Source organism: Rhineura floridana, chromosome 5 (genome assembly GCF_030035675.1).
Source record: "Rhineura floridana isolate rRhiFlo1 chromosome 5, rRhiFlo1.hap2, whole genome shotgun sequence".
NCBI lineage: Eukaryota > Metazoa > Chordata > Lepidosauria > Squamata > Rhineuridae > Rhineura > Rhineura floridana.
Genome location: NC_084484.1, coordinates 160,828,485 through 160,851,586, shown reverse-complemented (window position 1 = coordinate 160,851,586; position 23,102 = coordinate 160,828,485). Strand labels below are relative to the sequence as shown.

At 42.7% G+C, this 23,102-nt stretch overlaps 1 protein-coding gene across 10 annotated transcripts in view; it reads right to left on the bottom strand.

Moving 5' to 3' along the window:
* The window catches only part of ALKBH8 (alkB homolog 8, tRNA methyltransferase), a 116,574-nt gene that overhangs the window by 3,311 nt on the left and 90,161 nt on the right, over positions 1-23,102 (bottom strand). For 6 of the 10 annotated variants that reach the window (XM_061628676.1, XM_061628673.1, XM_061628677.1 and 3 more), the window contains 2 exons: positions 19,341-19,490; positions 16,608-17,308 (listed from right to left, as the gene is read on the bottom strand). In XM_061628676.1, coding sequence (XP_061484660.1) covers positions 16,727-17,308; positions 19,341-19,490 — 732 coding nt within the window. In that variant the 3' untranslated portion in view covers positions 16,608-16,726. Of the gene's footprint in view, positions 1-9,558; positions 15,865-16,607; positions 17,309-19,340; positions 19,491-23,102 lie in introns of those variants that run through there. The other 4 variants (XR_009762894.1, XM_061628678.1, XM_061628681.1 and 1 more) reach the window with 4 other exon arrangements.

The following is a 23,102-nucleotide window of genomic DNA, read 5'->3' as shown; positions in this document are numbered from 1 at the left end:
AAGGTGCTCCTCAGTGGGATGCTGATTCTCTCCTCTGAGGGGTATTCTGCTGCTGGTGAGAAAAGAGGTTAGGAGGTGACTCATTCATGCTGCTTAGACAGGAGCAGTGCTCACTGCCTTTTCCCACCTCTCAATGGGTGGAGGAAGTGACCCGTCGCTTCCCATTACCCACCTGTGTGCCTGAGGGGATTGCCAGTCAGGGTGGTCTGAGGAGATTCATTAATCCCCACTATGAACACAGCCAGAGAGAGCTTCTATACCAGTAAGTGTTGAATCAAAGAAAAATCCTCCCAAATATGGTTTATCCTGTCATTGAAAAATAGCATCTGGTGAAATGTTCCTTTCTGTGCAACACAGAAACCATCTTCGGGTCCAGATCTAGGACATGTTGACATCTATTGTGCTGGGAGCTTTTTAAACATCAAGTTTAGATCCTTGAACTTTGTCATTTTCAGGTGGTTTATTGTCACCCACAGGAAAACGCATAAATACTGATCAGTAAAAAAAACCACAGTACGTTTAAGTGGCTGGTATGTTTAAAGCTCCCAGCAGCAAAAACATTTTTGAAAAGCATACAGCTTCATTGTATGAGTCACTGATCATGAGAAATGTGTGTGCATGCGTGCATGTGTGTGTGTGGCACATCTATATGCACCAGAGTATGAGGCCAACATCTTCACAATTCAGAGGGCAAGACCTCATACGTAAATGCCTTCACTATAACATTTAAACAGACAGATTAAAATTTCACACTCCAGATGGTTACAGACAATCATTGATAGGGAATAATGCTAACAGCTTTGTATAAGGTCAAGTGTTGTTTTTGTTTTAAAAAATGTAGCCTCTGTGCTAAGATAGATATTTAGTAATAAAGAAACCTACAAAGTTAATGTTCTGGAACATTTACCCATCAAGCAGAATTTCTGCTTCAAATTGATTTTTGTCTTGCTGTAATCAGAGAGGAATCATCCCTTATGTATGCACTCAAATACTTACCTGAGAATATCCCATTGAACTCAATGGGGCTTACTTCTGAACAGATGTGTACTGGATTCCATTGTAACTAACCAACAATGTAAGATATAAGAATATGCAATAAGGTAATTATTTCTACCACTTCTTACAAATCAACCTTGTGCATATTTATCCCATCCTATTTTGTTTGATGGGATCTGGAGTCTGTCTAAAAAGAAACTTACTTTTATGGGGTTATTTGTGTAGGCTAGTGTGATGTTTAAGGGTATGCCATTTTCTAGTTCTCACGCATGCAACATTAGCATACCAGCACAGCAGGTACCCTAAGTAGGGGTTCCTAGTGTGCTAATGCTGTATGCACAGGGGCCAATTTAAGCGAGGACTAGAGAGAGGGCTTTTTCAATAGTGGCCCCCACCCTGTGGAACTCTCTCCCAAATGATCTCCGCCATGCCCCTTCTATGATAAGCTTCCGCCGGGCCTTGAAGACCTGGCTCTCCAGGCAGGCTTTTGGGGTGGGTTAGGTTTCTTACTGTTATGGTTTTAAATTTTAATGTTTTAATGTATTGTTTTATCTTGTACGTCGCCCAGAGTGGCTGGACAACCAGCCAGATGGGCGACTAATAAATTAATTAAATAAATAAATAAGTAGGATTATCTATCTAATTCATGGAGTGTAAAAGACTCCTGTAAAAGCTAGAACCAGGGAGAAGAGGATTCATGAAAACTAAGTCAAGATGCAGACAACTAACAGACAGGACAATGAAGAGCTGCCTGTGGAACAAAGTTCAGGATTAGACTGAGTGTAGTAATTCCATGTTAGTCCTACTCAGAGTGGACCCATCAAAGTTAATATATATGACTAACTTAGGTTCATTAATTTCAGTGGTGTCTACTCTGAGTAGGACTTAAAGACAACATTAAATCTCGACTCATCAGAAGGTAGCTAAGAGCGTTGCTCAAGGACTAGTATGGAGCTGACCAGCTTTGTGAAGTTAGACAAAGTTAGACAGGGGTGAGCATTCCAGAGTTGGGGTGCCACTATTGAGAATGCCCTTTCACTAGTCACCACATACTATATTCACTAATAGGCAAAAAAGCCTTGCAGTTTAAGAACATCCCTATAGCCAACATATATTTCTATCAAACCTTAAAAAGCAGGGAAATTGGGCAGCTATAGTGAATGCATCAGGGGAGCAGGAGACCTGACCTCCCCTTTGAGATATTGCACTGCCCTACAAATTTGTAAAAATGCAAACACAATTTAGGTTTTTAATCTGGGATGGTTTGAACGTTTTTTGAAGATGTTTTGTTTTAATGTGTTTTAAAGTTTGTTTTTATGATGTTTTAGTGTTTCTAGTGCTTTTGTTTGCTGCCCTGCGCTCCGGCTGGGAGGAAGGGCAGGATATAAATCAAATAAGGAGGAGGAGGAGAAGGGGAGGAGGAGAGAGGGAGAAGGAGAGGAAGGGGAGGGGAAGGCGGGTCTGATCATTTGCATGCTTATTGAGTTCAATGGGATTTACTCCAGTGCAATCATGCTTAGAATAGGTAAAACTGACCGAGGGGGAGGGGGAGGGGAGGGGAGGGGAGGGGGAGGGGAACGGAAGGGGGAGGGAAGGGGCAAAAGCGAGGTGATGGGAGGGAGGAGGGAGGAGGAGGGGAGGCAGGTTGGTTCATTTGTTTGCTTTTTGAGTTCAGTGGGATTTACTCCTGTGCAATCATGCTTAGGATAGGTGAAACTGACTTAGGGGAGGGGCAGGGAGGGGAGAGGAGGAAGGGGAGGGGGAGGGGAGGGAGGGGGAGGGGATTGGGTGGATGGTTGAACACTGGGCAAAGGGAAAGCCCCTTTCCTTTCCAAAAGGAAAACATTGTATAATTGTTTTTCAACGTTTTCCCCACCTTTTTATTCTACAGAAGGCACATGTAGCTTCCCACTCAAATTTAAACCAAAGCTGTCCCTGGTCACATCCACACCAGAACATTATTACACTTTAGACAGTCATGGCTCCCCACAAAGGATCCTAGGAAGTACAGTTTGTGAAGGTTGCTGAGAGTTGCTAGGAGACACCCTATTCCCCTCACAGAGCTACAATCCCCAGAAGAGAGGCTGACTGTTAAACCACTCTGGCCATTGGAGCTCTGTCAGGGAAATAGGAGTCTCCTAACATCTCTCAGCACCCTTCACAAACTACACTTCCCAGTATTCTTTGGGGGAAGACATGTCTGTCTAAAGTGAAATAAAGGTCTGGCGTTGGTGTGGCCACCTGCTTAGTTAAGCGAAACAGCTGTGAGTCTGGCTTTTAGAACTCTGACAGTTCTTATCGAGCATGCCTGACACTAGACTTCAATGTTAAGTTTCTTAAATTAATTAAAAATCAGCCATGCATTTTTTAAACTTTTAAACTACCGAAGATGAAGGTCAGAGTACAGAGCAAGGTCAGTAATTGGATTACAGGTACTCTATGAACATGGCTGATTTTTAATTAATTTCAACAAATTATGAGACCACTGACAGAAAAAAGTCCCAACACGGGTCTGGATTTTTTTCTCATTTTATACTTTGAACTCTCGATTCTCTCTGACTGTTCTGTGTATCACCATGGAAACTTAGAGGGTTGTTAAGCAAGCATTTCTGGGTTCAGGACTGTTTTGTTTTGAAATGAGCTTATGGGAAGCGGCAGAATGGCATGGGGGGTATTTTCAATTTAACACTGTGGAATGCGAAAAATCCATGCTGGATATAGTATATAGCCACTGTCATGGCTGTATAATCTCAGAGAACTTCAGCATCCCCAATGACCTCAAAGTCCAGGCAGGTATATAAGGGAACAGGCAGCCTTTTAGGCATCTGGGTCCAGAGCACTTCCTCCCTAGAGAGAGTTTGATTATACTTAAGAGTACAGTGTTCCAATAAGTATGTGTGGGCCCTAGCAGGGTTGAAGTACCTCCTGCAGCCTGGGCATGGCAAGACAGAGGAGGAAGTCCCTCTGGAGCTGAAGGTAGTTCAGAGAAGGAGTTGAGTCAAAGGAAGAGGGCAGACCTACCTTGTCTGGAGCCAAGAATGGAGTTCTCACTGTCTGCTGGGGCTTTAGGAGGGCTTCAGAGTCCTTGGAGTGTTTGGAACTCTTCTCTGACCAAGAGGGGTTGGGGTCCTATATCATAAAACTAGCTATAAGCCAGCTATGACAGATGGGGCTCCACACATAGAATCATAGAGTTGGAAGGGATGTTGGAAGTCATCTAGTCCAACCCCTGCTCAATGCAACATCATGCAAGGAGCCCTTTTCCTCTGTGAAAGCCAGCAATGGGAGGGCTGGCTTGCATGTGGCTATGACTATAATAGCATATTTAAAGTTTTTTGTTAAAAAAAATACACACACAACAAATGAGAGGCTGCATGTGCAGATCTGGGCCCAGAAGCTGTATATTAATTAACAGAGTGTGATTTGATTATCTGTGCTACAAAATGAAATTATTGCTCCTGTTAATGAAATAATGCTCTTGTTAATGGGTAATTCCAGATAAGTGAATCAGTCTGCTCATCAAATTATCACAGTGATGGACGACACATCTTTTCCCATAACATGTTATGAAACGTTGTACTGGCCTGCAAAGTGGCAAGGATAAGAACAAAGAAAGCATTGTCTTAAAAAGGAAAACTGTGCAAAAAAAAGTGGAGAAGTAGTGATCTAAATGATACCTAAAAGCAGAGCCTGGAAAAGTTACTTTTTTGAACTACAACTCCCATCAGCCCAATCCAGTGGCCATGCTGGCTGGGGTTGATGGGAGTTGTAGTTCAAAAAAGTAACTTTTCCAAGCTCTGCCTAAAAGAACCCAAGGATCATCATCCTCACCCCTGAAAGACCACCCCATATAATATGATTTACTCACAATCACTAATATTAACAAAAAAAATGGCTTGTTTTCAACTAATTCTTTCTCAGAGTATATCCACTGACATTAATAAGCCCAAATTAGCCATTGTCTATTAGCCTCAATGAGTCTACTCTGACTTGGACTAATGTTGAATACCACCCATTGTTACTCACTAGCCTCAGTTCCCCTGTAGTGAGAGGTTCCAAGACAACACTACATTTAGTTCACTTAGGGTGAGACAGCACTGGAGATTTATGGTGTATTAGAAGTTGCCTTTGTCATTCTGGTCTGGTATTCTGTACTCTGACAGGATTTCTCCAGCAGAGGTGTTTCACATTACCTCCTACCTGACAATCATCATCATCATCATCATCATCATCCTCATCAGAAGAAGAAGAAGAAGAAGAAGAAGAGGTGCCACAGATTGAACCTGGAATCTAAGCTATATGGCCCCTCCCATTGGTGCCTTTGTAATATCTGTTTTCTTTACAGATATATGAACAGGGCATAGTGGAAGCAAACAGACTCTCCTATGGCCACCAACTGCTACTCAAGCAAAAACATCAGCAAAGAAAAGATCAGCCTGGCCTTAACTGGATATAAATGCCCTCTTATAGCTCATAAGAAAATAAGCAGAGCCTGCTGGATCAGGCCCAACTTGTCCAGCATCCCGTTCTCATAGTGACCAACCAGATAGATCCTTATATTATGGGAAGCTGGATGATCCAAAGTTCTAGTATTATGAAAGATGAAGAAAAACGTATTTCTATCCACTTTCTCCACATCATGTATGATTTTACACACCCTTATCATGTGCTCTTCCCTGCCTCCTTATGTGCCTTTTTTAAAACAAAAAACCCTCAAATGTTGCAAGATTTCCTCACAGGGGAGTTGCTCCTGTCCCTTGATCATTTTGTTTGCCATTTTCTGGACATTTTCCAGCTTTACAAGATTCCCAGGAGGTGATCTTGACAATAGCTGCATTTCTCTCGATCCTACTACCACCAGTAGGGACAGATCCTCTCCCCACTAGGGATGGAAGATTGTCAATTTTAGTTCTCTCTTACTTTCTCATTTTTCCTATCTTAAGTTCAGTTTTCCACATTTCTACAGCAATCTGCGATTTAAAAAAAAATCCACATGAAAATTCTTCAGCATTTTAGGGTGAAAATCTCCTAATAAAGACATTTTTGTATGCAGTTTCAACAAATGTCCACATTTTTGCAAGCAATGTCTCCTGATATAATAATGCATTTTTGTTTGCTACTTTTACAAATATATTGATTTTATGCACACTTTCCCCGAATGTATGCATTTTTCTAAACATTGTTGGAGAACCACGTCATAAAATTCAGATAAGTGCAAATTTCGAGGGATGGCTGTGTTTTAGTTCTTACAGTGTTTCAGAAAGTGTGGGTTTCATTAGATTTGGCTTTAAATGCAGACTAAATCAAACTTCTCCCCTGTCCCTACTCTCCACCCACCCAGGCTGCACGTACACATGCAGCAGCGTGAGACTGTTAACAGCAGTCGACTGCAAGTGGGGAAGACTGTATTTTGGAATGCTCCTCTTTGTAAAAAGAAAACTCTGAGAAAATAGAAACTGAGCACAGCAGGGAATGGGCCAAATGATACATTTTATCCCCGGTGTGCTAGTTCCCTGATTGCTGGAAGTTTTTACTTACAAAAAAAATTAACATGCAATTCGCCACCTGCAGTCCAAGGTGCCACTCTCTACTCCACTATCTCATTTCACTGCCTGTGTAAATCAGGCCTGCACATGTCACGATTAATCTTACTTGTAATAACAAAATGCACAATTGTAATCACTATCCTTTTGACTTTGTTGCATTACAAAGGTTGCTGCACCATTCATAATCATAATGCTCCATTTATCTGCAGTTCAGGTAATCCAAAGGTCACCTTTGCTCCTTCATATTTCAGAGTTTGCTTGGAAGAGTGCTTTTTTAAATTTGTGACTATTTAGACATTATTCATGCCAACCTGAAACTTTTCTTTAAATGGGATCTACTTCTATTATCTTATTGTCTGGTTGCTGTATGGGGCTGACAACTTTTCAACTCACTTCTGTAGCTGTGCCTTTAATAGCAGCCTGGACAGTTGACATTAACCAGCGAGATCTCCAACAAAATGCTGTGAGGAATGATATTCCAACACCATAGTACAGCGTAAGGTGCTCTTCAACCTTAGGCCCCTTGTTCTTCAACCTTGGGTCCCATATGTTGTTGGACTACAACTCCCATCAACCTCAGCCAGCATAGCCAATGGCCAAGGATCATGGGAGTTGCAATCCTGCAACATCTGGGGACCCAAGGTTGAAGAACAGTGCCCTACACCACAATATTCCATTCTAATCAGCCCTCACCCCATTTTCCATCCCCACCCCTGAGTCAGTCAGCAGTCCGTGGCCACTGAGTATGCCCAGACTCATTAGGCTGTTTAGGTGTGTGTGTGTGTACACACAGAGACAGAGATTTACTTAGGTTTTTTTCCTTAATATTTTCTTCTTCTGTAAACCTTGGAGTTGCCTGAGCCTGCTGATGCATAAGAATATCTAAGAGAGCCAGTATGGTGTAATGGTTAGGGTGTTGGATTATGTCCTGGGAGACCAGGGTTCAAATCCCCACTCAACTATGAAGCTTACTGGGTGACCTTAGGACAGTCAGTGCCTCTAAGCCTAACCTACCGCCCAGGGTTTTTGTGAGGCCAAAATGAGGAAAGAACCACATACACCACCTTGAGCTCCTTGGAAGAAAGGCAGGATATAATTGTAAGACATCATCATGATCATCTAGCATCCATTTCTCACAGTGGCCAACCAGATGCCCGTGAGAAGCCTGCAAGCCAAAACCTGAGTGCAACACCATTCTCCCCAACCAGCAGCTGGCATTCAGGGGCATACTGACAGTGCCACTGTGGCTAGGTGTCATGAGTCCTGTGATATGTTTCTGGAGTGATGAGGATGAAGAGAAGGAGACAGACTGGGACTTGCAGAAGGCCCTAGTGATTTGCATTCAGAGGAGGTTGAGGGCCAAGGCTCCAGTACCTTTGACGGTGACAGCTCTGCCTCTGTACAACTGAGGAGGCGTAGCCCATTCAGGAGGTGATCTCTTCACCTTCCCTTCACCCCCTTCCTCACTCGACCCACTGTTGCTGCCATGCACCCCTCCTTGCTGAAGTGTCCTCGCCTTAACTCAGACACATAGGCTTCTGAGCCGGCAGGCACAATGGGTTCCCACTGTCCCATTGAGGAGGACCACTCGCATGCGCATTCCCAACCATGACACCTTTCTCACACAAGAGCCTGCCCACACTTACTTAAGGGTTGTTGGGGGCGATGTCTAATTGCTGTGACAATGTCTTAGTGCTGTGTAGCCGTGCCTAGTTATACCCTGTAGAGATGCTGAATCCTGTGTAACCTGTAAGCTGATTCATGAAGCTCTCTGAACTGAAATTTTCCATTAAACCGATTAAAGAAAAGCAAATCCTTGTGTCTGTGTCTGATTTCAGTAGGTTCCGGCAGGACACTAGGAGCCATTGACAGCCTAACCAGCATGCATTTGTCTAATCCTCTTCGAAGCCATCCAAGTTGGTGGCCATCACTACATCTTGTAGGAGAGAATTCCATACTTTAACTATGGGCTGTGTGAAGAAGTACTTTCTTTTGTTTGTCCTAAATTTTCCACCGTTCAGCTTAATTCCTCATGTCCATGGGTGGGGCTACATTTTCACTACATGAGCAATGGCACTCATGCCTGAGCATCGGAAAGATACCTTTTCTCTTCATGCCATTAAAAAAAAAAAAGCTGCATCTGCTGCTTTCTACATATCGAGCTTCTGTTAAAAGCACAATAGCAGGCCCGATTAGTTGTTCTTAAGTCTCTTTTTTATTTTTAGTCTTGGAGAACACCGATCCAAGTAATCTAAATACAGCCTATGTGTAGTGTTTATTTGCTATCACAAGCTACTGGAAAATTCCACATCTTTCACAAACTAGGCCATATTAAATCCTCACTGTTCAGAGCTATAACAAGTTGGCTTTACACAAATGTGTGCAAGTGTCTTCAGAATCTGTGCTCAATGTACCTTTGCAGCCTCTGGCTAGAACTTTCATAGGCATTTGCAACTGTCTGTTTCCAGCCTACTTGAGCAGTCTCTTGTTTGCCCGCTGCCATGGAGAGCAATGGCCATGCTTCAGCGCTATATTTAATATCTACCGTGGTCATTTATTTTAATTGCTCCCATCTCGGTTCCCATTCCACTGGGCTGACTCCACTTAATTGGCTGCCATTTGTCTCAGCTTCCCACTGTCACGTTCATTTATCTGGCACCATTAACCACGCTGCTGCTGCTGCTGCATTAACCCACTTCCCTCGCTTTGCGCCTTCTCCTGGCCTTCCGGCTCTTCTACTGGTTGGGGCCTCGCCTCATTATGTGCAGCTCTCTTTTTGACCTTCACCAAAGACATATCCCAAACCCACCCTTTCCCCCTTTCTCAACCAGGTAGTACATTTCCCTGTTCTACTTCATTGGCAACTTTTTCTGATCATCAACTTAAGACGTGCAACACTACTCCAAAACTAAGCAAACAGCACTAGGCCTTAACTACTGAAGCCATTATCTTCTGTCCCAGAAAAAAAAAAGGAAATCAAATTCAGAGGCAGACTTCTATTTATTCATCCATTTATTAAGGGACTTCTAGTACATTTCATCCCAACAGCTCAGACCAGGCCAAGGCAGAAGAAAGGGTTGTAACTCGGTGGCAGCACATCTGCCTTGCGTGCAGAAGGTCCCAGGTTCAGTCCTTGGCATCTCCAGGTAGGACTGGGTGAGACTCCTGCCTGAAACCTTGGAGAGCCGCTGCCAGTCAGTGGAGACAATACTGAGCTAGATGGACCAATATGGTCTGACCTAGTATAAGACAGTTTCCTATAAGCCAAACGGTAATTTTATTCAATCACTGGCCACCAAAAACCAATTTTGTCCCTGAAAAGCAAGAATGGTGACCCATTACTTACCAGCATTGACCAAGTCTCTTCTGAACTGAGCTAGGTGCCTAGAGCAGCCTTCCCCAAGGAAGCGCCCTCCAGATGTGCCGGACTCCGGCTCCCAGCTTCCGACCGTTGACCATGGTACCTGGGCCTGATGGGTTGCAGTCCAAAACATCTGGAGGGCACCATGGTGGAGGAAGCTGACCTGAAAACTTGGAGGAATCTGGCATAGGACACAGATCAGTGGGACAGAATTCCAAGTGAAAGTTTAGCATCTTGGTGTAGAAGATTCATTTTCAGCATATTTTAAAAGTTAAAAACACAATTAATGTGGACAAACCACGGAAAATATTTATTACGAACAACAATGCATTCATTTACTACAAAAAAAATTGTCTCAAAGAGAGTTTTTTAAAAGCATCTAATATAATATTGAAAATACATCAGAGATTAAAAAGGGGGGAAATGTTATTGACTAAAAATGCTCTTCCAACAATAACATAAAAAGGACACAGCCTACCCCACCCAACTAAAACATCAGTTAGGAGCAAAATGCCTGGGTGAATAAAAATGTCTTCACCTGACGCCTAAAGATTGATAGCGATGGTGCCAGGAGAAGACGTTTTGTTGTTGTTCTGTCATTGCTTTCTCTACAAAGGTATCCGCCTCGCCTATCTTCTTCCCTTCATTCTTCCTAGGTTAGTGACTGCTCTTCCTCTGGCAGGTTCTCTACAACCTAAACCCACTGACTCATTGAGAGGGGTATCTTTTTCAGTCCATGGGTCACATTCCCTTCTGGGTAATCTTCCAAGGGCCACTTGCCAGTGATGGACAGGGCCAGGAGCAAAAGTGGACAGAGCAGCAAATGTAAATGTTACCTTTGCACCATTAGCTAGTTTTTACACACCGTTCCATGCCCTCTCTATCCTCCATCCAGATAAGCAAGCAGCATTATCAGAGTTCAAGGACAGGCACAAACACTCAAGGGGGTGGGTGGGCTAAGCAAGGCCAGCAGGGGATGTGGGCTGGGGAGATCCCCAAAAGCTAGATAGAGAGGCTTTGAGGGTCACATTCAGCCCCCAGGCATGAGATTCATCACCTCTGATCTTGTCACTGCTTGCCTGCTTGGAGATGACAACCCAAAAGGCAATGACAGCAAGGCGCAGCAGCAGGAGTGGACCAGGACATTCTGGGAGTGAACTGTTGGCCCCTTACAGGGGCATGGCCCTTAACAGATGCCTGATAAGGCCAGTCCCTGGTGGTCAGCCCTGGGACTGTTCATCCTTGTGAATGAAGTCAGCATGGCCTGAGATAAGAAAATACCTCACTGACACTGGGCGGTTTGTGTCTTGTTCCTAGGCTTGGTGTCACTGGTGGCTCCACATCAGTGGGGCAGTGGAATCTGCTGGGGGTTTTAGTCTGAACTTTCAAGGAGCTGTCCAAGTTTGGACTAAAAATCCCAACGGATTCCACAGCCCCACTGACACGGAGCCACCAGCTGCCGCTGCTTGGTGTTCAAATACTCTGGAAACTTACACCAGAAGATGTGACTTCACAACTCAAAGGAGCTATTGTGGGTTATTTTGGTTGCACATGCTGAAACGATGGATCTGTATGCAAGATGAAGGGAAGAGATGAAGGAGAACGCTGGCCTCACCAACCAGGCATCTCAGAAATATGTCTCTTGCTAGAATTTCTATAATGCTTTTTGTCCGTTTCTAATTATGTACACATTATACTTGCATGTTTTGTCTCTCTGAGAAAACAGAAATTAATTAGGAGTCTGATGCTGACACCGCGTAGTTTGAATTTCAAATATAGTCACTGAGACTCCTCATTAAGTTTGCCAGTAACATGAATTGTGTAGATACACACACACACAAGCCATATCTATAAATAAATGGGGTTGTACCCTGGAATCATATATCTACACAAATACAGATATACAATCTTACCCTGGAATCAAACCTCAGACTTCCTGCATGTAAAATGTGTTCCACTCAGATGCAGACGTGTGTGTGTGTGCACATGTGCGTGTGTGCGTGCATATTGCGTGTGTATTCCTCTCCCGCCTTCTATCAAATGGGACTAATAAAATATCTTTTGACCTTCTCAACATTACTACATTTTTCTCTCTGATCTCATGAGCCACTGAAAACAAAAAGTTCAGGAAGGCATGATAATTGCATCAGCATGATGCCCATGGATGGGAGGGGGACATTGGTTTTGGACAATTCATTTGCCATTAATCTAATCCAAAACCTGGGTCTTTGCATTGACCAAGTTAAGTTTATTACTTCAGCTGATACGTGTCCAATTCTATATTCGAGTTACATTGCTGAGAGGTTCCCCTGTAGGATTTAGCAGACAGGCCCAGCACCAGCAGGCAGCGAAGTTGGGTACTGGCCGATGGTCCCTGCTGCTGGGACTGAGCAGGTGTAGTTCTCGCTCTGCAATCCTCTCAAGCATTGGGTCATGGAGAATGCACCCTGTGCCCTGATGCTAGCACAGATTGCAGAACGGGAACTACCCTCCTGGGCAACACCCTCCCCCTTGACGCCAGCAGGGGCTGGCCACGCCACATCCCATGTTGCAGCATCACCACATCAGCACTCTGTGCATGCATGCTTGCCATCACCCAAGATGGCGGTGGGGCATCAGCATGTCCCCGCCCCCCTCTTGGGTGACAGCAGGTGTGCACACACAGCATGCTAATGTAGCCAGTTCTAAAAGTGCCTTTTTGTGTGTGCTCCTCTCCAAAATGGTTATTGTGGGCAGTGTAATGGGATTTGAGACCTTGTTTGGAGGGATGTCTAAGAACTGGCAGCAGTAGGCTTGTTACTGCCTATGGTACTAGGTATGCCTCCAGACCACCAGTATTTTGCGGGAGGGATTTCCACCAGATACCAAGAAATGTAGGTTTGCGCAATTAAAATGAATTAAAGTGTTCTGTCGCCCTAGAGCAACAAATCCACTTTTTAAAGGCCTATTTGCACCTAGAATGACCTAGAAAATGCACTGAAAAGTGTGGAATGAACGAATGATTAAGCACAAAATGTATAAACACCCCACAATTGCCTAATAAAGACCAGAAATAATCTAACCTCCATGTAAGCTTTGTGCAAGCAAATGAAGATCAATGCTCAATAAACAGGTCACCTGAAGGAGCTCTAGTGCTCATGGAGTGAGGGTGAAGTCACTTTGCATGTTCTATAGTGATGCTAGGACAGTGCTCCCCATCAGTCCAAGTTTACTGGATACCTTTGTGTGTGGGCGGCATGCGGGAGTCACCACCAACACAGCCCCTGTAGAAGCTGAGTATCTCTGGTCTCAGTGAAATGTGACGATAGGATTGTTTGGCCAGTGCACTTTATTATAATTTGCATTGTATTGTGTTCTTAAGTTGTATGTTATGTCATTCTGGTAGTGCTGTCTCACCGGGCCTTGAAAATGCATTTGCAATAATGAAAGCTAATGCAAAGAAAAGTAATTGGTTATTGATTTACCCTCAGGGCTAGAAACATAACTGTCTTAAAGCTAAGGAGAATTCCTACCCATGCACACACCACCGCACATTCTCAGTTAAGAGGAAAGAAATATTTTTCCCCCACAAGAGGGTACTGAAGAGACAATTTTGGGATGCTTGAGGTAGTTTAGCCACCACATATTCCCAATTTATGCCTACCCAGCACTGGAGCACTTGGGGCCAATTTGGGATGGCAACAATGGCAATTTTTGATGAGAGCTAGTGTGGTGTAGTAGTTAAAGTATTCGGCACTGGTTAGGCCTCATCTTGAGTTCTGCATCCAGTTCTGCACACCACACTTTAACAAGGATGCAGACAAACTGGAATAAGTTCAGAGGAGGGCAACAAGGGTGATCAGGGGGCTGGAAACAAAGCCCTGTGAGGACAAAAATAATTGGGCATGTTTCGCCTTGAGAAGAGAATACTGAGGGGAGATATGATAGCACTCTTCAAGTATTTGAAATATTGCCACACAGAGGAGGGCCAGGATCTCTTCTTGATCACCCTAGAATGCAGGACACAGAATAATGGGCTCAAGTTGCAGGAAGCCAGATTTTGACTGAACATAAGGAAAAACTTCCTGTTAGAACGATACAGCAATGGAACCAATTACCTAGGGAGGTGGTGGGTTCTCCAACATTAGAGGCATTCAAGAGGCAGCTGGACAGGCACTTCTAGGGTATGCTTTAATTTAGATTCCTAAATTGAGCAGGGGGTTGGACTCGATGCCACTTCTAATTCTATGTTTCTATGGTAAGTGTTGGACCAGGATGTGGGAGACCAGTGCTCAAATCTCCATTCAGGCATGAAGTTCAGTGGGTGGCCTTGTGCTAATCAACATAATCTACCTCACTGGGTTGTTGTGAGGATGAAATGGGGAGGAGAACCATGCATGCCACCTTGAAGTTCTTGGAGGAAAGGATGGATATAAAAGTAATATTATATGTAAGTGTGTATGTGTGTGTAGCTTTTCTTCATAATCTAAGACATTGGTTTGTTTTATGTGGCACATGGTTAGATGCATTTGCACCTGCAGCAGTTTATTCCCACATCCAGATAAGTGATAAAGCACCTGCTTAGTCCATAGTACCGCTAGAATTGGATAGAGAAGTTGTGGGGAATCTTTGCCCTGCAGATGTTGCTGAACTACAACTCCCATCATCCCCTGTAAGCATGGCCAATGGCCAAGGACAATGGGAGTTGTGGTTCAGCAACACCTGGAGGGCCAAAGCTTCCCCACAAATGGGCTAGAGCCTATGAAAATCATGGCAATGAGGTACCCCAATGGTGTTAGATGAACTTTGTCAAGAAGGCTGAGAAACTATCAAGCATTGGCCGAGTTTCGAGGTAGGCTGAAGCTGCAGGTCCAGTTCAGATGCAGGCAAACAAAGATCTGAAGGGCAATAGACACAATCACAGATGGGATGGAGGTAAGGCATCAGATCAAACAGACAAGGAACGAAGGGTCAGAGGCAAGTACAGAGAGAGACACACACAAAAGGTTGGGTTCCAAGGCATCACTATAGTGCTGAAGGAGCCAGAAGTAGCTGTGAGGCTGTAGGCAGGCAGGCATCACCATCTGAGACAGCAAGCAGGAAAAGAAAGCAGTAGAGTCTTCAAACTCAAGACAAGATGCCCAGACTAGTAAGCTGGCTTGGCTGCAAGGGCTTTATAGGACCAGCTGTGTCTCCATGAGGAGTGGGGGAAAGGAGGCTTCCTCTGCACCACACTGAGGTGCTGCTGGTCTGACCTGAAGGTGAGCTGTCTGGACTGGAAGTGACATTGCAGGGAGAGTGCACTGAGGATGTGGTGCTACTCTGCCTGACAGAGGATAAAGGCAGGGGGAGAGACACCCCAGGGGTGGGTCTCAGCCACCGAGAAAGGAGGTCAGGAAGGGAGCATGAATGTGTGAGTGAGCATGACATAGCAGAGGAGGAATCAGCAAAAGGCCAGGGAGTAAACCAGAAATGGAAAAGAGCATCACCTGTGGTGGATTAAGAGGAGGGCTTGCAGCTGAATAAAAGGGAATGGACAAGCATTGCTAAGAAGGGAGAAAACAGAAGAGATGACAAAAGTCTGTAAAGTCTGGGGCAGCACACCCCTGTGGTGGGCTAAAAGTTAGGTGTCACAAATTAGCAAACCTAAGAGTGTGCCTCTGATGAGAAGAGCTCTAACCTTGAAAGGGGGATGGGCTCACTAGGTGGCCCTGAACATGACATTCTGGAGGCACTTGGGAATACCAAGAAGTAGTCCCAATCGATTTGGATTAGCTGACAGCATTCAAAGCTGAGAGGGCCACCTAACTCCCTTCAGCATAAAATTGCAGCCTAGAGGGAACCGTTTTCCCTACTCTACCTGGCGTCCAGAGGACTCAGAGTGCTGGTGGTAAAAGAGGTATGGTAGCTACTAGAGGTTTGATCCCCGCTTGGTGCCTTAGATCACTGCTTCTTTTAATCCAGCTACCAATCCACTGCATTCTACATAGAGAGAGAGAGAGAGAGAGAGAAAGAGAGAGAGGCTTAGAGAGATTATGGGTGGTTATGAGCATTGTTGAGTACTCGAGATGAAAATTAAATAACTTTGCAAAAAGCTGGGAAACATTTTTACAAAGGACATTGGAAAAATGAGTACATAACTGTGCTGAACAATATGGTCCCTAATTAGTGATTCTGCATTAGTTTAAAGTTTATGAGACTGTTTATATTGCCTTGTTGATGGGTTCTTCTCTTTTGTTATTCTAATTACCAATGCTGTTTATTGCTATAATGCTTTCTTTGTTTATACTTAACTTTATAAAATAAACTTTTACATTTAAGACAAACGTTCTGTTTCTGCTCTTAATTGTTCTTTCCATGTATCTTCATGTTCCATTCCCCTGAACGTCATCTAATTTCTTGAACACCAATTCATTACTTCATGCAGTTCCCAAACAACCATGTTTGTTTGTACTGTTCTGTACAATCCTTTGGTTTAGGCCCATTCACTATATTTGGCATATTGTCTTACAGTTGGATATGCTGGTTGATTGAGGTTATAGAGTCACAAATCCTGATCCAACTGTGTGCTCAATGTAGCTGCTGGGACTGTCATTGTGATGGGTTGTAAACTGCCTTGACTACCACTGTATAGAAAGGCAGGATACAAATTAAAAATGAAAGGCAATACACTTGGTATACAGGGCCACAGAAGGTACAAGTTCCTAAATAAATATGTAAAATAATTCCAGCAATGCTATTTATTTTATAAATGTAAAGGCAGGACTAAAACCCAGATGCCACCTGAACACCCCTTGTAGAAACACCATTGCAACACAATATTGATGCTGAAAATGTTCCCTTTTCACTTTAGTGGCCCACAAGGCACTCTTAGCTGCTTTTCAAGAATAACACACCAGTTCCCTTGGTCATAGTAACTCGCTTGCACTTTTATGCAATCTAGCCTTTTGCAGAGCAGTTCCAGTTCTCCTTCCGAGAAAACATGGTAATAACGATGAAAAACAGAACTCGGTGCATGTGAGTCTGCAGAGCCAGCCAGATGTTGTTGTGATTTGGCAGGCCCTGCTTTTTTCTTCATGCCATCTTTCAGGTGCCAAGGGACCAGCAAGTCTTGGGAGCCAAAGGAAGTTCTGTTGGTATGAACAGGCAGCTTGGCATGTATTAACTGGTTTGCATTGCAGCACCTGCCCTTAAACTGAGCAACATCCTCTTTGGGGTGTAACGAACTTTGGCAGTCATTGTCACCTGTTTCCTTTACAGCATCACTGCTGAATTCCTCCAGTGTAACCCTGCTAGCTCTTTTTTCTTTCAGGTACTTAGACTTCTGCTTGTTGAATTCCTGTTCCAGAGCCCAGACATAGACGAGTGCCTTTCCACCTGGCCTCAGCAGCCGGACTAACTCGCAGAGAGTGGCCAGCCTTCTCTCCTGATGAAGGCAAAAGCATATGAAGTCAGTTCGAAGGCTGCAGCAACAGCAGCAGCAGCAACAGGACCACAAGTCATGGGAAAGGGCCATGACTCAATGGTAGAGCATCTGCTTTGCTTTCTATGTTGAAAATGTTCCCTTTTCACTTTAGTGGCCCACAAGGCACTCTTAGCTGCTTTTCAAGAATAACACACCAGTTCCCTTGGTCATAGTAACTCGCTTGCACTTTTGAGGTTCCAGGAAGGGCTGGGAGAGACCCATGTCTGAAATCCTGGAGAGCTGCTGCCAATCAGTGTAGACAATACTGAGCTAGATGGACCCAATGGTCTGACTTGTTATAAGGCAGCTTCCTATGTTCAAATGAGAGCAATGCCTTTGAGTATAAGCAAAGAAAAACTGATGTGCCCTGATGGTTCATATAATCAGGAGCATCTGCATTGCTATTTATCTATCTATTTTTTTAAATAACTTTCTCCTGCTCCATAATGCAGGCAATTAGCAACCTCAATTGAAACATTTTTTAAAAAACCCAACAGCAATTATAAAAATGGCAAGCATAAACAAACAGACAGTGAGCAATCAATATCACAAACATAAGCACATTGTGGAAAGGCATGTCTAAATACGGAAATAATAATAATTGGTGCCTAAATGGGGTTATTTGGATGTCTCCAAACAAGGCAATCCATAACCTGGTCCTGACTCCTGCACCTAAGAAGGCCTTGCTCCTTGTGCCTACCAACAGGGCAGCCTCTTCTAAGGACTGGAGTGTGTAGGCAGGTTCATAGGGATAGAAGTGGTCCTCTGGGTATCAAGCTCCATCCTTGGGCATCTTTTCTTTCTGTACACTGAAATATGTGTGTATTGAGTCCTAAGCCACTAATGGCTAAGAAGGAAAGCATGGGTGTCCTGTGGTCTAGCCTCATCCAGCACAGGAAAACTGAATGCAATTGAAACTACCCCATACTGGCTCAGTCTAAGACCCTGAAAGCAAAATCAGACAGACAAGTCAGTCAATCAAAGCTTTCAGAAGATACCTGTGACATACAACCATTTAGCATCTAACGTGCCACAATGCTGTCTACCTTCTTGCTGTATTATTTAACACTTCTTATATGATGCAGGCCAGGGACCATAGCTTTGCTTTAGAATGCATTTGATTATTTTAACAAAATTTGTATACAGCTTGATTGTAACAAAACCTGTAAGTGGTTTCACAAATAATATTAAAAGTATAATTAAAAACAAGTAATTGAAAAACATTTAAAAGACAACTAAAATCAGCAGTAAATGAAATGAAAGTGCCTGCCTGATGTCAATAGGCATGGAGTTCCAAAGGGTAGGAGCTACCACACCAAAAGAACAATTTCTCACTACTGTGGGACAAGTCTTATATGGCACCTGTAACAGTGCCAGTCCCCCAGATTGAAGTGCTCAAGTAGGCACATATGGGGTAAGGCAGTTCCTCAAGTAAATTGGTCCCAAGCTGTTGAACTTGGCCCGGAAACAAATTAGCAACCAGTGCAAATCTCTAAGCAGAGGTGTTATATGCTGTCAGGGTCTCCGTCCTGTCAGCAGCCATATTGCAGCATTCTGCACTAACTGGGTCAAGTGCAAGGGAAGCCCCACATAGAGTGCATTGCAGTTAGAGATGTGAAGGCCCGGAGAAAAAAACAAAAATTGGGGGGGGGAGAAGCCATCCCCCCCCTATTTTTTCAGAGGAGAAACAGAAAAAATCAGGGGGGGGGGAACTGGATTTTCCCAGGCCTTCACATCTCTAATTGCAGTAATCCAGTCTTGAAGTCACCAATGTCTGAACTACTGTAATTTTCCTTTGCATACAGAAGGTCCCAGGTTCAAAGCTAGCTCCTCCATGTAAAAAGATCAAGGAGTGGGGGATGGGAAAGTATCTGAGACCCTCGGAGGACAGAATACTAAGGTAGACAAACAGTCTGCACTGGCATTAAGATAGCATCCTATGCTTCTGTGTAAAGGATATGGCAAACAGCTGCAGGCAAGAGTTTTAACTTACCACTGTTGAAAAATGGTGGATGACTGCAATGGAGATACAGGCATCGCATGAGCCACTTCGTAGGGGCACACAGAGCGCATCACACACAAAGGCTTGAAATCCCTTCTCTCCACAAATATCCATAAGAGTCATACTACGATCACAGCCAAACTACAAGATAAAATGGGAAGAACTACACTCTTAACAAGAAAGGAGTACAACATTCATGTGGATTTCACAGGAACCACCTATGGGCATGAGAGGGAAGGTGTCTAGTTTACTGCAGACAAGATCTTTTCCATGATGCCCACAAGGATCTTGAATTTCTGATGTATTTTTTTCTTTTCATCTGTAGAAAAAACTGATTATCTCTACGCTGGGCCTCATTTCTTCATATTTTAATTGCATACTTGCTTAGAAACCTGAAATAGTAGCGCAAGAAGGCTGTCAAAATGTGAATGCCAAGGCATACTCAAACAGCACCTCTGGATTTCTCCAGCATGCCGCCTCCTTCCAGATGTTACACTGTGATGGTTGTCTTGTCTTCTGAGCCTGCTTTTCCCCACAGTGACCCAGTGAGATAGCTATTATTTGCATGTTACAGGAGATAGCAAAAGCTAAGTGTTCTTACTCCTAGAATAAAATGTTTCCCAAAGAGAAACATTTTACCAAAGAGTCAGCTTTTACCAAAGACTAATTAAAAATAAAATAAAATAAATGAAGCAGTGATGAAAATCCAGCCAATATATACTGTGGCATACAGAAAAATAGTGGCTGATTTCTGAGCTTAAAAAGAAATTAATATTTTTAATTAAAAAATAATAAAAGGCATTAAGAACAAAGCAAATTTCTACAAGAAGCTGCTTTATCCAGAGTCTGACTATTGGTCCATCTTGCTCAGTGCTGTCTACATCAGGGGTTCCCAAACATCCTCCCCCCTTCCCCACAGACCACTTGAAAATTGCTGAGGGTCTTGGTGGATCACTTAAATGATTTCCCTGCCTGTTGTAGCAACTGTAATGCACTGTCCTAGATGTTGCATGACTTTTAACTGTGTTTTTATTGCTTCTTTTATTTCTTATGTTGAATTACGATTTGCATTCCACAGAATTCAAACTGTAATACAGAATGAGAAATAAAAGAAGCAATAAAAATACAACTAAAAACCATTATGAATATTTAATGCAGACATGCCATGGGCCACCTGAATGAAGCTCATGGATCACAGTTTAGGAATCCCTGGTCTACAATGACTGGCGGCATCTCAAGTTCTCACCGTGGGGACATTCCCAGCCCTACCTGGAGATGTCTGGGACTGAACCTGGGACCTTCTGCAAGCAATGCATATCCTCTACCACTGAGCTACTGTCCTTCCCTGAAAGCTTTAGAAGGATGAAAGAAATTTAAGGTATTGCTGGGATTCAAACGCAGGATCCTCTGTTTATTAAACAGGCTTAACAAGCTTAGCTGTGGCATTTAAAGTTAAACAAGTTTAAAAAGTATAAAAGTTCAATTAAAGGAAGAAAGGGTTATGTTGGCAAGGGCCCTTTGTCCAAACTAACTGAAATAAAGGAAAATGTTGGTGCCTCATTGACAGCGTACGTGGCCTTCTTCTGTGATTAAAAGGGCTATCACTGTGGTACACTCCCTACTGCTGTCAGGCAAAATTCCACTGACTTCAATCGCACTCTGTCTCAATCATGTACAGTATAAATTGACTGGGAAGCAAGAATTCAATCAAAAAGACAATTCTGGAATGACCTTGAAAGGGGCAACACTGTACTTTCATGAAATGTAATGAGCTGCAGCTATGCTAACCAAGAGAAAAAAAGCCTACAACACCCAGAATATGAAGTCCTAATTTGCATCTAAATTATATTTAAAAAATGAAGTCGGGCTTACTTGTAACGTCCTATGTATAAAAGTGAATCCACTGCCCACAGCAAGAGATTAGATCTTGAAATGGGGGTGGGGGGAGGAGAACTTTGGAGCATTATCTACCTGAACTGAGATGCAAAAGAGAAACTGCAAAGAATACACTGGCTTCAGATTAAATTTGCCTTTGATATAAATATTTTTTTTCAATTAATTTTTATTCAAATTTTCAAAACCAAAACAATACAAAAAGAAAAAACACAAATCAATAACTAATACAAAAAAAAGGAATTTTTTTTAAAAAATATTGACTTCCGATTTGTCGTAGTTCAGCTATAAATCTATAATATATAACAAGCCTGTCTCTTAATAGGTTATAAAATCACCTTCCTCCAGCGGTTATCTTAATTGGTTTCAAATCTCATTAACATCATATCATTTTATTCTTCCACAAAAAGTCAAAGAGAAGTTTCCAATCCTTGAGATATATGTCCATCAAATTTTTTTTTTCTAGATAAACATGTCAATTAATCCAACTCATCAAGTCTACTAAGTCCAGTAATTTCAAATAGCTCTTCTTCCATTATCCATATTGGTTCCATCTTCCATCTTTACGCACCCAATAATCTTGCTGTCATAGTCATATAATAAGAGTCTGATAGGAATTTCCTTTATCACAGATATTTTCTTGCCATCAATTCCGAACGTATCACTGAAGTATTGTTGCAAAGCCGCATCTCTGTTCCTCTTTTTTACATGATACACTAGCACATCTCTTGAAGATTTTTCCATTGACACAAAACAGGGATTAAATCTGTTAACTTTCTCCATTTCAAGTTCCATCAAATCCTTCCAGTCCAGGAATTTTTTTGAACCGATAATATCTTTATCTCCAATCTCTTCAATTCCTTCAGGGACAGCGCTGAGTTCCAAACCGTAATATTTATCTCCAGGATCCATCACAGCCAGGAAATCCAAATCTTTTTCCATGTCCATATTTAATCCAATCTCCATAGTTTGAACCTTGCCTTTAATTTCTCTTTCATCCTTTTTTGGTTTTCCAGATCTATCTTTATTCTCCTTTCTCATAGAATCCTGAATTTCTTTCAGCTCCTGTCTCATTTCGTCAAATTCAATTCTCAACGCTTGACTATTATTTCTCAGTTCTTGTTTTATTGACTTAATCCCATTCATTATTTTCTGAAACATGTCTAAAGATAAAGTCCCTTCTTGTACATCCATGATCTTCTTAATTGTCATTCTTAAAGCCAAATGAACAAAACTCCTTCAATTTTCAATGTCCCAAGCAAAGAGCAGTTTATTTCTTTATCCAGTTACAAAGGAGTTAATCTTTCAAATCAACTGGCGTACACTCTAGACAGCCCTTATCTCTTATATGCCCAGAAGTGCAAAAACAGCTTTAGTTCACAGCGTCCAAATAACTGGTAGCAGAAGGAATGAGCAGATTCGTCAAAAAAAAAGTAGATCAGAAAATTGTCCCATACATATATTACACAAAAGTCTTATAAATCAAAAAGATTTTTCCTTTCTCTTCCAATCAGAAACCCCTCATCCGTTGTAATCTTTATAATGCTATTTTCCATGTCAGCTTTTTGCAATAAAAAAAAAAGATAGGCTATTTTTATTTTCTTCCCCCTTAGTTCCGTGAGTAAAAGAAAAGGAAAGTTTTGGCTCACCCAGGTTAATTGCTGTTCCTTTGACAAATCTCTTTAGCTGTATAGATAAGAAAGTGATAAGCGTAGACAGGAGAATGCTTGCCTGTTAGTCCGTCTTTCTTTAAAGAAAAAAAAATGGGTCACTTATTCAGCTGAGCTTAGCTAGAAATCCTCGCTCCGTTCGAGCTGCTGGAAGACCTTTTTTCACAGACAATTCTGACGAAATCCAGTC